The 15,043-nt window shown below is 36.5% G+C and overlaps 1 protein-coding gene across 3 annotated transcripts in view; it reads left to right on the forward strand.

Moving 5' to 3' along the window:
* The window catches only part of FRMD3 (FERM domain containing 3), a 134,845-nt gene that overhangs the window by 70,732 nt on the left and 49,070 nt on the right, over window positions 1-15,043 (forward strand). For all 3 annotated transcript variants that reach the window (XM_050987090.1, XM_030237053.2, XM_050987089.1), the window contains 2 exons: window positions 3,801-3,843; window positions 12,637-12,715. In XM_050987090.1, coding sequence (XP_050843047.1) covers window positions 3,837-3,843; window positions 12,637-12,715 — 86 coding nt within the window. In that variant the 5' untranslated portion in view covers window positions 3,801-3,836. The remainder of the gene's footprint in view (window positions 1-3,800; window positions 3,844-12,636; window positions 12,716-15,043) is intronic.

Consider the following 15,043-nt stretch of genomic DNA (forward strand, 5'->3'; position numbering starts at 1 on the left):
ACCCTTGCAGGGTGTCCTTGTTCACTCTGAGCTTTTGCTGTGAAAGCTGATAGCACATCAGCTGCTCAGCATTTGTGGGTAAGCAAGAACACACCTGGCCTCGCTAATGACTACTCAGCGCCACTTAAGGGCTGATCAGAGGTGAAGGCTCTATTTACAAAGTAAAAATTGCACCAGTCTGAAACACAGCATACAGTCGCAATGAAATCTTAGTCAGAAGGCAATGCTCAGCACATTTTAGGATCCAGCACCAAAAGTGATATCTGTGATAGTTTGCTTACGCACCACTGGCACTTGAAGCACCAAGACTCATTAGCTGTCCCATGACTGACCTTCAAGATTTCTATATATCTTTTTCTCACCCTCTCTTTTCTTTGAGGGCACCTGTCTGATCTCTGAAATACACAGCAACTACTGAAACCTCTTTTGGAAAAGAGATTAGAAATTAGTAGTGCTGAACATGAATCTCCTCTCAGGATCTTGACAATGTATAAGCAGGATTAGGATCGAAGTATTTTCTTCCCCATTGGGTAGCAATCATGCTACTAACATACTTTCAATGAAACAAGAAGCTCAGTCCCTGCAAGGATGATTTCTGGTGATCATTAGCTACTATCACACAAACAGCCAAGCTGGATTGAGGGTGTAGGCCATCCTGCAATTAAAGCAGCCTTTGTGGACTACAATGTCAAATACACAAGACAGAGATGAAACTGCTTAAGATTGCTGGAGTTTTTTTTTTCTCTCCCTGATTTGCACACTCTAGTGTTAGTAGAGAAAGAAAAGATTATTGTTTCTAGTTTCAGTTTTATATCTGAGTAGTTTTGTTTGGGTTTTTATTACAATAAAGGGTACATTAACTCATTGAAATGAACAGTTGAAAACATCTGTGGCCTGTTCTTGCAAGGCAGTATGGCTTGTGTATTAATGACATTTTTTTGCAGCTGAACATTTAAAATGTTTCTAAAATTTTCTTTATAAGATAACTTGAGGTGTTATATTTTCATTCACCTAAGATTTTTTTTTCAGAAAAATTGTTAAAAAATATTGCTAAATTAAAAAAGCATTTTGGAAAACCAAACACTTTTCAATTTAAAGTTTCTGCAGAAACAGCTTGATTAATTTATAGGTACCTTAATCTCCTCCTAACTATAACATATAATTAATCTGGGAATAAGTATAGCTTGGATACTGTACAGTAGAGAGGAGGCACAGGTATTAATTATTAATAGTCAATGCTGTAAGGCTGAAAGATAAGTACACAGGGGAAAATCTTTCCTAAAACTCAAATGGAAATATGCAAACAAATGTAGAGGTGGCTATTCCCAGAAATACTAGCAATGACTAGGTGTTTATCTTCCCCTGACAGTCAGAGAGCATTAAGCGCCTAATTGCTGCGTCTTTGAAAGTCGCCACAAATTATGTAGTAACTCCTCTGTTTTCTGGAAGATTCAGCTGAATTATGTACACGTTTGCAATCTTCCACCAACAGAAGGTCAGAGTAGAAATCTGAGCTTGTAGAAACTGCCTGTCACCTCCATGACCTCCACGTGAAAGTCTAGATTGCTTAATTGCTTGGTGTCTTTTCAACCTGTTTTTAACCCATGAAGGTCAGGTCTTAGTGATACACGTTTGATTTTGGACATGTTAGGTAAATCTGCATTCTTGGGAGTTTGAGAAATTTCATTCATATTTCCCCTCTTTCACTATTCACATGACTGATACCAGGGTTACATATTTGCAAATTTGCTTTTTTTTTAATCTCTGACTGCTTTGTTGGAATAGGTAATTAACCTTTCCAAACAGTTCTAAATGCTGATCTGGTCTGTGCTGATATTCCAGCTTGGTATTTCAAAAAGAAATATCAAGAAAACTGTGTTGTGTTTTGCTAGATGAAAATCGTGAATACTGTTAACTTTCAGTTTCCTGGGAGGAGTACAGCATGGCTCACTGTCCAAGTCCCCTTTGCTGTCTGAATCTTCATCTAGGACTGGCCTGATCCTAGTGGATGTGGGGTGGGTCTGTGAAAAGTGGACTTGTATATCTGTTTATCTTGGTTTCCTATCTGTGAATTCATTCTGGATTATGTACCTATAAACCATTGTGGACTGAATAAGAATTATTAAATAAGATTGTCTTTATCTTTTTATGAGTAACTCTCAGCCCCCATTATTCAGAGCGAAACATATAAATAATTTATATGTATTATCTAAAAAAAGAATGAAATGAGCTAGATATTTCTGGTAACTCAGTGAAACTGTCATTGCTGATTCAATTCTGTTTCTTTCATCTTTTCCCCTAAAAAGAGAGACACTGGGAAAACAGAGTAGGTAAAGAAATGTTGAAGGGTTGTCGTTGTGTTGTGGCTGCTGTTTGAAGTTTGAGGTTTCTGGCTTTTCATTTTCTTCGTTCCAGGGTACCATATCAGTCTCTCAGTGATAAGTGAACTTCAAATAGAAATACGTTTGCAGAGCTTATCTCCAGTACTGCTGTAGACTATCTGTGTGAGTTTCTGAGCAACCTTAGCACAAACCACAGATATCTGAAAATGTTAATTCGACAGTATTTGTTTTGTCAAAAGTTCTCTTTCAGAAAAGTAATTTGCAGATACCTTGACTTCCTCTGAATTCTTGGGATGTCATAATTTTTAAAGTAATAATTTTCTGTCAGTTATTAACAACTCCTACAAAATATCTACCCCTGGCCTTTCCCTGTAGTAGAATTACTAAAGGTTATGAGGAGAAAAGGTAGCCCATGTAGTAAATTTAAAGCACTGCATATGGTTTAATAAGTGCTCGATTTTCTTTTTGCAGTTGACCAAAAAGTTTTAGAGCTAGCATGAAAGGGTTAAAAATCAAACCCCCTTAGTGCAAGGCCTTCCAGTGTTGAGTATGCTTATTAAAACTGAATGCTGTGCTTTTTGACCAGCTGCTTCCACAGCACAAATCTCATTTTACTGCGGAGATTTTTGCTTAAATGAAAAATACTAATACAAAAGCTGCTGGCTGTGGTCTGAAGTGGCACTTGAATATCAGCATGTTCTTTTGTCTGACAAAACATCCTCCTGAGCAGGTCAGCTAGTGCTAGCAGGGGGTATGCTAAGGCTCTTAACTAAAATGTGAGCCTCACTTTTGGTTACAGAAGCACCTGAGTTTATTTTATAAGAGAATTAAAAAAAATAAAAAATAAAATTTTCCTGCCAAAAGCATCCTTTCCTGTAAATTTATGCACCTACTGATAAGCATCCATACCTCTCTGCTGTAGATTATCATTAGGTTATTGTGAACATTTAACAGAAAAGTGCAATCTTTCTCCCTTTAGATTTTTAATTATTGCTAGAAGAGAACGATTGTCTTTGTCCTGTGTGTTTTGACTGAGGATACAGCGCTTAAACATTCTTTGTAAGAAGCATAGAAGACAACACTAATGAAAAGATGGCGTTAAAGTTTCTGAATATTCTTTCCTGCTGTCTGATATGATCATTCTTCTGGAAAAAATGGCTAAAAGTATGAGACTAAAATGTCTACTGCAAGCTGAAGACTACAGTTTGTAGTCCTTTAAATGTGTCTTTGAAATATCTTATTTCTTATGTCTTATTTCTATCTCAACTACATCTATTTTACAGGCACTGGTGATATCAAGTATGCTTATACTGTACAATTCCAGTATGGAGGTGCTTTTCTCATTTATGTATGTCTCAGTGAAACAAAATTCCTACCTCTCATTTTTAGTGCCATTTACATTACAAAAAGGGTGGTTTTGATCTATATTAACCTCTGCTCTCTGCTTTGTCTTTTCAGCACTGGCTTGAGCCCAACAAGTCCATCTTCAAGCAAATGAAATGTAAGTATTGAAAGCTCATGTTTTTAAACTTATTTTTAAATAACGGAAGTGTTTCTTGTGCTCCCATGCAGTAATTTAGACTAAGCTTAATTTGTTTCTCAATGTAAACAGGTCCTTCATGTTAGCACATGAAGGACTCCTAAAAATTCCATGCTACCCTGATCTTACCATCTTACACTGTTCTGCACATCAAAGCTTTTCCTTCCTGCTCACGGCCACAGCCAGAGGCCAGCAGACTTGGGATGGCAGCTCTGGTCAGAAGACCTGTATGTTCCAGCTCTCATTTTCACCCAGATGCCATCAGCCACTGGGAGATGGCAATAAAAATGGAGTGTGGTAATTGCTTCGGGATCTTTGCTGGTTATCCCTCTTTCTGCTGCTCCTTCCTTCCTGACAATGCAGAGCATTGGCTTGAGATTATTGTTACTGTCCAGCAAACTCAAGAACTGTGGGCTAAGTGGTGAGATTTCTGCCGCAGGTGAACTTAGGATCAGTATTTTAAAAAGTGTCTTTAAAACAGGAATGCATTATTTTAATTATCTTTTTGAAATGTTACTGTCTTGCCAAGGGTTTCCATGAAATAGTCCAACTGTGAAGAACTCTTCAGGAAATAGAACTGCTTTAGTACTCAGAAGGTTATATGCAACAGTTTATTTGGCAATTCTGAACACATTGACATGGCTCATTAGAAGATGTGTCTTAGCTGCTATCGATCTATCTATCTATTTATCTATCTATCATCTGTCTATCTATCTATCTATCTATCTATCTATCTATCTATCTATCTATCTATCTATCTATCTATCTATCTATCTATCCATCCATCCATCCATCCATCCATCCATCCATCCATCCATCCATCCATCCACCTATCTTATGAAATGAAGGAGAATATTTTTCTCATATTGTTTGTATACAGTTTTCTGTTTTAACAAAGAGCCTTTTGTGTGGGAGATAATGTATTTGCTTTAAAACGTGGTGAGGCTTAAGAGATTATTTAATATGCAAAACCAGTTGATACTGGATGTTGACTGCACTATATGGAATATTTCAAGGAATTCTTCCATTAATGCAGCCATACTGCAATATATGCATACGTGTGTATATATGCCATTACACATATATCTGGCTTATTCAATATGAACTTGTATATCTAGAGTTTAGCTAGCTGGAGTACTATCCACTAATAATTAAGTTAAAAAATGTCAAATTAGAATGAAGTTGTGCTCCTCAACCATGCTAGTAAAAAAAGAAAAGAGGGAAGAACAGAAAAATTGTAATAATTGTAAATTATCTTAATCTCTTGCTGCCTTTTAATGTGTTATCAAAAGTAGAACAGTTTCCTGAATGAATCCCCTGCATTTATGTTACTGCTTTTACCCAACAAAACATAAGGGCTCATTCCTCTTGTGCACTTTGCATAGCAGCACATGCAGGGGCTCTGCCAGATGCACTGAGAATGTTTTGATGTATTCAAAACAGCCTTTCCTACATATAAATGCTGCCTAGATGTGATGATAAATGACAGTCCATGAATTACGTAGATGTAGTGGTTTGATGGCCTCATCAGAGGATTTCTGTGGCTTTTGTGATAGAATCCTAATCAAAACTCTAAAATCAAATTAATACATAGCAAAAAAAGCAAAATAAAATGTGTCTAGCATGAGGTTGTTTATCGTGGTGAAAAGGTCTTAAGAACAACAGGCAAAGAGAATGAGATGCTAACAAAGAATTGTTGTTACCAGCCTTAGATTTAGGACACAGAAGCTGGATTAGCATTTTATGTTTAAAAATACTAGTGTAAATTAACAGAAGAAGGGCTTCAGTTGCTACAATAACCCTTAAGGGAAAAAAAAAAAAAAACCAAACAACCTATTTATATATATTTTGTACATGTGTAGAATCCATGAAGATTATGCTCCCACAAGTTTCAAGGACTTTTTTGTATTAATTTGGCATCAAGAACATTTTGATTTATTTTTCTAAAAAGAGGATATATTAATGTAGAAAACCAAACAATTTCTAAAGGAACAGACTTAACTCATATTTGATCTAAAAATATTCAGTTTACTATGAAAAGGTTTAAACTCAGAAGAAGAAGTTATTGATACTCACTTGCAGAACTTCCGAATGTCAGGTGGCACAAGTGAGGACTGAAATTAGTAGAAGGTAGAAAGCCTAAAAACTGAAGAAATGAAGAGACTGTTAATAGCACATACGTTATGCATATATGACTCCTGGGAGAAATGATGGCAGAAAGCTATTCACAGTGATTGTACTAAATGGAAATCATCTTTTATTTCTTTGCATTAAGGAATTCAGGAAAAAATGAATAATTTTCTCTGATAATGTCTAATGACTCAAAAAGTTCTAAATTCAGTTGAATGCTTAGATTTACATAGAATTGTGAAGCACTTGCATACATGCAGAAAAAATTTCAAAAATGTTGTATTCTAGATCTCAGCTGCCATTTGTGTAGAGCTTCCTTTTACTCCATCACAGCAGCAGGATTTTTAGTCTATTTATTCATGCAGCTCAATATTGACAAAAATTTGGAGCAGAAAAGTCTGACTAGTAGAAGTATTCTAGTATACATTTTATTAGGTACTAGCTTTCATGGGCCTGGGTAGTACATTAATCACTCAGGCATAATCCCTCTATAATCAGGTTGTAGAGAACTCATAATATGGCAGCAATACATCTCTGTCTGTGAAAAAGGATGTCATTTCTTTGAAGCTCTGATGTGCCTGTAGGATCTTGTGTGATGTGCTACAATTTCAATTTCTTTGGCTTTGGAAAAAATTGCTTTAAGTTCATATTTAGTAACATTGGTATATGACAGGAAGAATCTTCTAAAATTTTCTATTTTGTCTTATCACATATGAAACTATATTTAAATGTGTTCTGATGCCACACAAAAAGAATGGAGGCATGGTATGTTTTTTGTCTCATTATCTACCTTTGCATTTTCCATTGTCATTGTAATGTTTGTGTTTTAACATGACATGTAGGTCTGTGCCTCAGCCCTTTTTACCACTGATGTTGCCTGAGAGGGAAAAATTTAGTTTCTGAGAAATGTCCTGAACCACTGCCAGTCTTGTTTGTACAGATCAAAGCCCATTGGTGACCAGCAGCTGCAAGCAGTGTGTTTCCAATAGTGTGACAGAAAACTCTCTGGAATGTTGCCCAAGGAAACTGTATCTTTGTGGTTCAGGATACAGAACTTCTAAAAGCAATTTTTCTGTTCTTTTGCATGTTTTCATGCATACTGTTATTCTCTCCCAAATGCTGACTGTAAAGTTCTCTGTTTGGCAATCTTTGTTGCTTGTTTTCTGTCTAGGAATGTTTGGTGTAAAACCTGAGTCATGTCAGCAGTAATATTTAAGTAAAGAAGAGTTTTCCCATGCACTTTCTCTCCTGCAGTTTTTTTTGATTACTTTTAAAGATTATTCTGCCTAGTAATATGCAGCTCTCCTGCAACCTGCTTAGTGGGAAATATCCAAATATATGGGTTTTGTTCTTGATGACAGTGGGACAGATTAATTTCTGTTGCTCTGATGTGCAGGCACTCTAAATTTTCATGTTTTTCTTGTTGCCTTGCATAACTGAAAGAGTAGGTTTAGATTACATATTAGGGGAAAATTCTTTAGTGTGAGGATGGTGAGGTGCAGAAAGGTTGTCCAGAAAGGTAATAGGTGTCCTGTCCTTGGAGGTGCTCAAGGCCAGGTTGGAACCTGGTTCAGTGCAACTGCTACTGCCCATGGCAGAGGAGTTGGAACTAGTTGATCTTTATGGTCTCTTTAAACCCAAACCACTCTGTGATTCTATGATCTAAAGGAGTAATGCTACAAGGATGTTGTCCTGTGTCAGGTCATTGGAATTTTTCAATTAATTTCCGTGATCCCTAATGCTGTCCTAAAACCTGAAAGGAGGTGGAATAAGCATGGGGATCTCAGTACAAATGATAAGAAAAGTTTAATCAAATATGAGATTCATAAATACATAAACATATATACATATATACATATACACATATACATATATACATATACACATATACATATATACACATACAATGAGAGATTCATAAATACATATACAACAGGAGTTTTGTGTGATCCTTCAGGTGCTAATATGAATGCTATGTATTCTATAATGCTCATGAATATTTAATAATAGCATTTTAAGCCTTATTATAAACACCTGACAAAATCCACCTTGCCTTGTGTTGCTCTGTAACTAATGAGTGCAATATGGGGGAGCCCAAATTTGAGATTTAAGGTAGATCAGGTATCTCTTATGCATAAAAAAACACTGAGTAATGTTCTGCCTGTCTTTAAAATGATCAGCAAGGAATATGGATAAAGAGCTGATTCATCTGGAAGGAAACAGGGATATGGAAACAATTATGTATGTCTTAATGGTTGCCCAGAGATGCTTCTTCAGAAATAGTGAACATGAAGATTATTTGAGTGTAATATTTTTTCTTTCTTGTTTGTTTGTTTCTTATATTTCACTAACTTTTTGTAGGAAACTGTAGTTCAGAGAACATGTAACATCAAGGAGAGATAAAGGAAGTATTCTGCAAATATTGTTGCATTCTCAGGACTATGAAGATAATTTTAACATCTGCTTTTAGCTTTCAGTATCCACGTGTAATTCATGTACAGATGTTCATGTACACTGACAGTGCAGTATATTATAGAACGTAACGTTTGTGCTTGGTGAAAAGGAAATTGTGAATAACAAACTTTCAAAAAAGAGTCAGCTGAGAATCTTCTGTCTTTCTCTATTTGGTTTGCACTTGTAAAATTTCAGTCAAGTTTTTCAACAGCTTTCAAAAACTATTTTCATCTTTCATAGTGTTGTGGTTTAACCCCAGCCAGCAACTGGCCCCACGCAAACACTCGCTCAGTTCCCCACCATCAGGATCAGGTAGAGAAGGGTAAAAGCTGGAAAACTGAAAGGTTAAGACAAAGAAAATTTAATAGGGAAAGGAAAAGCACACACAAACAAAGCAAAACAAGGTATTCATTCAGCCCTTCCCATGAGCAGGCAGGTGTTCAGCCATCTCCAGGACAGTAGAGCCACACCACATGTAACAGTGACTTGGGAAGGCAATTGCTCCAAAAGTCTCTCCTTTCTCTTTCTTCCTCCTAACTTATATACTGAACATGACATTATGCCATCTGGCATATTCCTTTGGCCAGCTAGGGTCATGCACTTGATCTGTGTCTCCTCCCAAATACCCATGCACTCATAGTCTCCTCACCAGGGTGTCATTACGAAAAACTTCTCTGTATTATCAACCCTGTGTTCAACACAAGTCCAAAACACAGCCCCATACCAGCCACTGCAAAAAAGGTAACACTACCCCAGCCCAAACCAGCACACATAAATATTTTATCCTTTTTTCAGATTCTTTTTCTTTGAAGAAAATGATAATATGAATGTGTGGGGGCTTTTGTAGAATGCTTAAAATAGTTCATGTGAGACTCAGTCCCTTACTTACTGATTTCTGTACCAAGGGAGGCATCTCCCACATTCCTCTTTGCTCTTGTCATGGTGTTGTAGGTTTGGGCATACTTTAGGGAGATTCTTCCTTTTTGATGTACATAGAATACTGTATCTTAGTTAAATGTATATGAAATAAGTTTTAAAAACATACAACCATTTGTCTTGAAAACTATGCTCTGTGTGTAGCTCCTTCATGAGTGCTTAGATCATTACTTGTTTCAGCATTTAACATGGCTTAAATTATTTTATTTTGTCCTTTTTCTTTCACCTCTTACATACTGTTACCATATAAACTGGCAAATTAATGGTTCTGCTTCAGTGGAGTTTGCTGTCAATACTATTCTCCACACTAAAGTCCTTTGAAATTATTGTAATTGTTAATGGCTTTTAGTGAGAAAGTGAACTCAGATGGTAGGAAATTCTGACAGAGCCTCAGACATTTTGCTATGCCAGCTGCTTCTCATCTGAGAGATAAAGGACCCTCTGAAAGAAAAGGCTTATAAGAAATAGCTGCTAAAACCCTGATTATGTGACTTGATAGTTTTGTGTTGATGAAATGTGCTTCTGCAAATTCTGCTCCATTTTTGGAAGGTTTGTTGTTAAAGTTTCCACTTTAATATGTAAGGGGTCAAAAGTAATTTTACTTTCAATGAATTGAGAAATTATCTGGCTTGACAATCACATCTCTAGAGCTGATAAAATTCAATGCCTGTCTTGGTTTCCACTGTGAGAAACCAAAGAGAGAATATGAAGTCCTCATGCAACTTTCTCCGGTGTGGTAAAAATCTCTGAGAAAAAGGCCTTTCTAAACATTTATGTACCATCAAATGCCTCTTTGGAAGAACATTAGGCTTATGATCTACCTTAAAATTAAGATAGAGGGTAAAGTGGATATCTTTGGATGTTCTCTCCTTCCCCATTCAAATGTTTATTGCTGCTGATTTTCCACCTGAGAATAAGAAACAGAAAAAGAGAATCTCCTGTAGTTGCAGGAGAATTCATCTGTGGAGATTCTTATCTCCACAGATGAATTAGATGGATAGGTTTTACCATTTCAAATTGCAAGTGGTTTTTGTTCCATTCTTGCACAGCCCTAGAGAAGAGATCTTGGCTTAGCAGGCTGCAGCAGACCTGTATAGTATTGCTGCACTGCTGAGGAGGAATATTGTTACAGGAGCTTGAGTCTAGAAAAGGATTTGAGAAATAGGCTTTAAGCTGCCTTGACAAATCTCCTGCATGTCCTGTGCATTGGTGTGTACTTCTGTCACATACTGTTCTTGTGCTCAAGTAAAACATTTCCTACTTTAACCTTTCCTATGAATGTAGGTTTTTTTTATAGTGCAGTGTACGCAGTCATTTCCTCACTGTGATACTCTTTGCATATAGGGCAGCTGATACTTTTATGTGTTTACCACATACTGCCAGAATGGGACACTTCTAATATAACTTTTAGTTATTAATTTATCTATTTTTACCACTGAAAAATTTTCAAATTTTTTTTTATTGACATCTGAAAAATTGGGTAAAACTCAGTACCTTTTTGGAGTCATGCAGTATGCTTGTGTTTGCTAGGGCCCTGAAGACACATGCATTATCTACTCTTATATCTTCATTGCTATTTCGAAACTAGTTCTAAATCTGCCAAAACATTTAAGAGTGGGTTTTTCCCTTTTTTTTTCCCCCGGGGAAGAGCTCTTCTTTGTTTAATACAGGTTGGCTCTCCTGTCATGTTTCTTAACTGGAATAACATTCCAAAAGTGCAGGCTTTCCTCCCTTGCTTAGTTTTAACATAACTATTGAGGAGTGACAGAAACATTTAAGATTACTTTAATTATCTTTTGCTGTGTCCAGGCAACATGTCTCCTCAGTGAGTTTCTGCATGGCTGCTTTTCTTCCTGGCACAGTGAATTCACTTTACCTTCTACTTTGCTGTTGCAGGGCAGTGAAGACATAAGGATGTCTTCTGTTTTGCAGTCACTGTAAGACAATGCTGCAGTCACATCTAGGACAGCAAAGCCCACAGAAAACAGACTGAGCATTTCTCTAGCCTTCAGAGGGCTTCTCCAGATATGAAAACTGTGAAAGTTCAAACCATCTCTAGAGAACAATTAAGGCTTTTTTTTTTTCTATATTTCCCCTTAATTTCTATTTGTTTTTGATTACTTGCTTTTCTCTTTTCCTGGATTTTTCATATTTCCATTCCCATCCTTTCTGAAATTTCTCCTTGTGTCTTAAAGGAATAGTTATTTAAACACGGAAAAAAAATTAAATCAGCAGTTTTTACTGTACTTAAAATAAGTACAATGTGAGATTTTAAAAGAGGAAAATATTCCTTTATGTTCAAGAAGAGTTGGTTTTTCCAAAAGATACCAACCATAACAAAAGATTTATCTCATTTTTATCTTCTATTGCTGTTGTACATCACATGGAACTGTGTGATATCTAGAGATGTGTTTCTGAAACACTGCAGCATACATGTAAATACTGCAGTCAGAGTATATTGGAGAGTATCATGATTGTTGAGCTAATCACCATACAAAGTTTATACAAGCCTTTGAACTGGCAAGCTTAAGAAGATGATACAGTAAAATGTTCTGGTAGCTTACTAATTACTGATATAATTTACAATTTAAAAAGGAATTATTGATTTCTCCTGTTATTGTCTTCCATTTTCTCAGCAATTTTTTTTTGCCCTTTTCATCTGCTTTCCCCTTTCCTGCTGTAAAAGCACAATCTCTTCAAGGTTTTGGAAACTGAAAATTGTCGGTGTACATTGAGAATATACCAAAAGCAAAACATATTAAAACTAACTAGAATATTGTAGATCTGCACTTTGCTCTGAATCAAAGTGCCTGAGAGGCATTGATTGCAAAATTAAAATATTTCCTGTTTTTGTGATCCTTTCCTCTTTCTCCTTTCCCCTTTCTCTTTCCCCTCTTTCTTTTCAATTGAAAGGATTGTGCATCATGCCTGGTATTGATACCATTGCTCACAGTTGGGTACTATAATCTTAATAAATTCTGGGAACAGAAATATTTCTACTGCCTTTAGTTTCATTAACTAAATGGTTTCTTCAATTTTGTAGCATTATCATTCCTTACTGCTTATCATTTGCCAAAAAAGACCACCCCAAAATAAAGCATATATAATGATGCTCTTGTTTGAATCTCTGCCTAAACTAACAATTAGTAAGTGACTTTAAGGTCACTCCTTCAGAGTGGCCTAAGCAATGTTTGTTTCCTACAGTTCTCATGCTTTTTCTTTATAATGTTTCAGCTCATCCACCATATACCATGTGCTTTAGAGTGAAATTCTACCCACATGAACCCTTGAAGATTAAAGAAGAGCTCACGAGGTATTTTTTGTTTTGTTTTGTTTTTTCTTTTTTGTCTATGCATTTAATGTGCTTTGCTAACAAGTTCAAGAAAAGCAGATTGTTGTCTAGGGTAAGGTTCTCACTATTTCTGATAAAATTAGCCAAGGCTGAAAGGCACAATACTGATCATATTTATTGTACAGTGATACCTATAGATTTTTTTGAAGCAGTTTAAAGGAACTCTTCTATAACAGCAGACAAGTACTTATGCTATACAAGAACTTTCAGAAAATGAAGCAATGGTCAAATGACTGGGTAAAATTTATCTTGGTTCTTTCCCTGGCAAGGATAACTTCCCCTTCCCCTTCCCCTTCCCCTTCCCCTTCCCCTTCCCCTTCCCCTTCCCCTTCCCCTTCCCCTTTTGCTTTCATTTCTCTTCACTTTCTCTTTTGCTTTTTTTTTCTTTCCTTCTTGGTTTTTTTTTTTTCCCCCATCATATAATCTGGAAAGTTTAATTCAGCCCTGACTATTTCAAGACGTTTATGTATAGTCTCGCTTAATTTTCTCTGGGGTGTGTCTTTAAGATCACAAATAAGACAATCTTTTCAAAGTAGTGACAGACCTTAAGCTGATGTAGAGGTGTAATATATTCATATTTTTCAAGTACAGCTGCTCTGGAGGGTAAGAATTCTTGCTGCTTATGTTGAAATTTTGAAATTTTGTTGTGAAAACAGTTGTACAACAGCTCAGCTGTGCTTAATGAATGGGAGCTTTGTCCTTCCTACTGGCCATTGTGAATATTCTGCTGCTCTGGGCATTTTTCCAGAAAGTGTACGTGGGGGGGAACTGTGGGAAAGTAGCTCTTTTGAGCTCTGTACCAGCTGTGCAGGACTGTGTATACCCTTTAGCACCTTGCTAGGGAGCAGGCAGTGCTGGTGACTGCTGGCTGCAGAAGCACCGAGTGCCTCAGCACTTGCTGCCTTGGGCTCTTGGTTGATTCTTTCCCCAAGCACTGCATGTGCTTGTGCTCACAAGTCACTTCACAGTGTGGGGGATGGCATTGTCACTGGCCTCATACTGAAAGTTTCAGAAACAGCTTATGTTCTGCTGAATGGTACATTTGTAGTTTGTATAGAAGAGCTGGAGCATGCTGTTATTTATCTTGTTATGTATCTTGGATAAAATACTGAAACTGTACAGCTGAGTGAACAGGTTGCAAACCAGGAAGTCAGTGGATTTTCATTATTTGCTACTGTTTGTCCTTGGATGAACATTTTACTTTTTATGATCCAGAGTATGGTTGCATAGACCTTTGTTATTCAAGAGTCTAAATTAACTGACTTTTTAAAAACCTGGATATCCTCCCAGGATAAGTTTTATTAAAATGCAAAGCACCAAGAATTGGCTCACTGATGTTTATTGTGCTGTCAGTATGTTTTGGTCTTTTCTGGTTTATTTCAAATAAATTTTCAAAGTCAAGTTGTGTAAAAAATGGATTACAGTCGTTTATAAAAATTAATACCATTAAGAGTTTAAAAAGGAGAAATAATTTGAGACATCATTAATTCAACATGTTTTTGTATCTGATCTGGGTGTCTGTGGTCCCCATTTAAATAGTGAAATTGAGTTCCAGCAAGACATTCTATACTCCATTGCCATACTACTCTGTGTTTCAGAACATTAATTACCCTGTGGTTAAGTCCTCATATGGATTATTGTCAATGCAGCCTTTTTAAAAGCTTTATAGGAATAGACCTTTAATGAAGCATCTTAGAGACATCAGAGAGACTTACAGTTCTTAAAAAGAACTGGTTTTTCTACTCTTCCATGGAAAAAGCTGATGTGAAAAAATCATTTATTCAGTACATGAAGCTTTGTGTCTATGGGATGAAGATTTGATTTCTGTGAAACCAATGTAACATGGGTAGAGATACTATTCAAGATTTAGACATCACCTGCAGGAAGAAAATTTAAGAGCTGTCCCCTCAGATTACTGATGCTTCATTTCAGTCCTACCTTGGGCCCAGCCTTCCCTGGTTGGGCTTGACTGTAATCCTTGATTTGCTCTGTGTTTTAACATGTGAAACTATTTTCAGAAAATGAAGGTGGAGAATGACCCATCTGAAGTTATCACTATGTCTATGATATCACAGAAAAAAACCCTGTAGTAGTCTGAGAATATGTTCACACTGCATGTTCGGAGGCCAGGAGTGCCTTGGACAACAGATGATGCTTCATTCTTGCCTGTCACTGCATTTTATTACACTGCTAAGGAAAACTAAGAATACTGTCAGTCACAGTGTACCTTTCCAGCCACTTACTTTCATTTTCTCTTGTTTTAATTAACAACCATTTTCATAGCTACAC

The sequence above is a fragment of the Serinus canaria genome, chromosome Z, assembly GCF_022539315.1.
Source record: "Serinus canaria isolate serCan28SL12 chromosome Z, serCan2020, whole genome shotgun sequence".
Lineage (NCBI taxonomy): Eukaryota > Metazoa > Chordata > Aves > Passeriformes > Fringillidae > Serinus > Serinus canaria.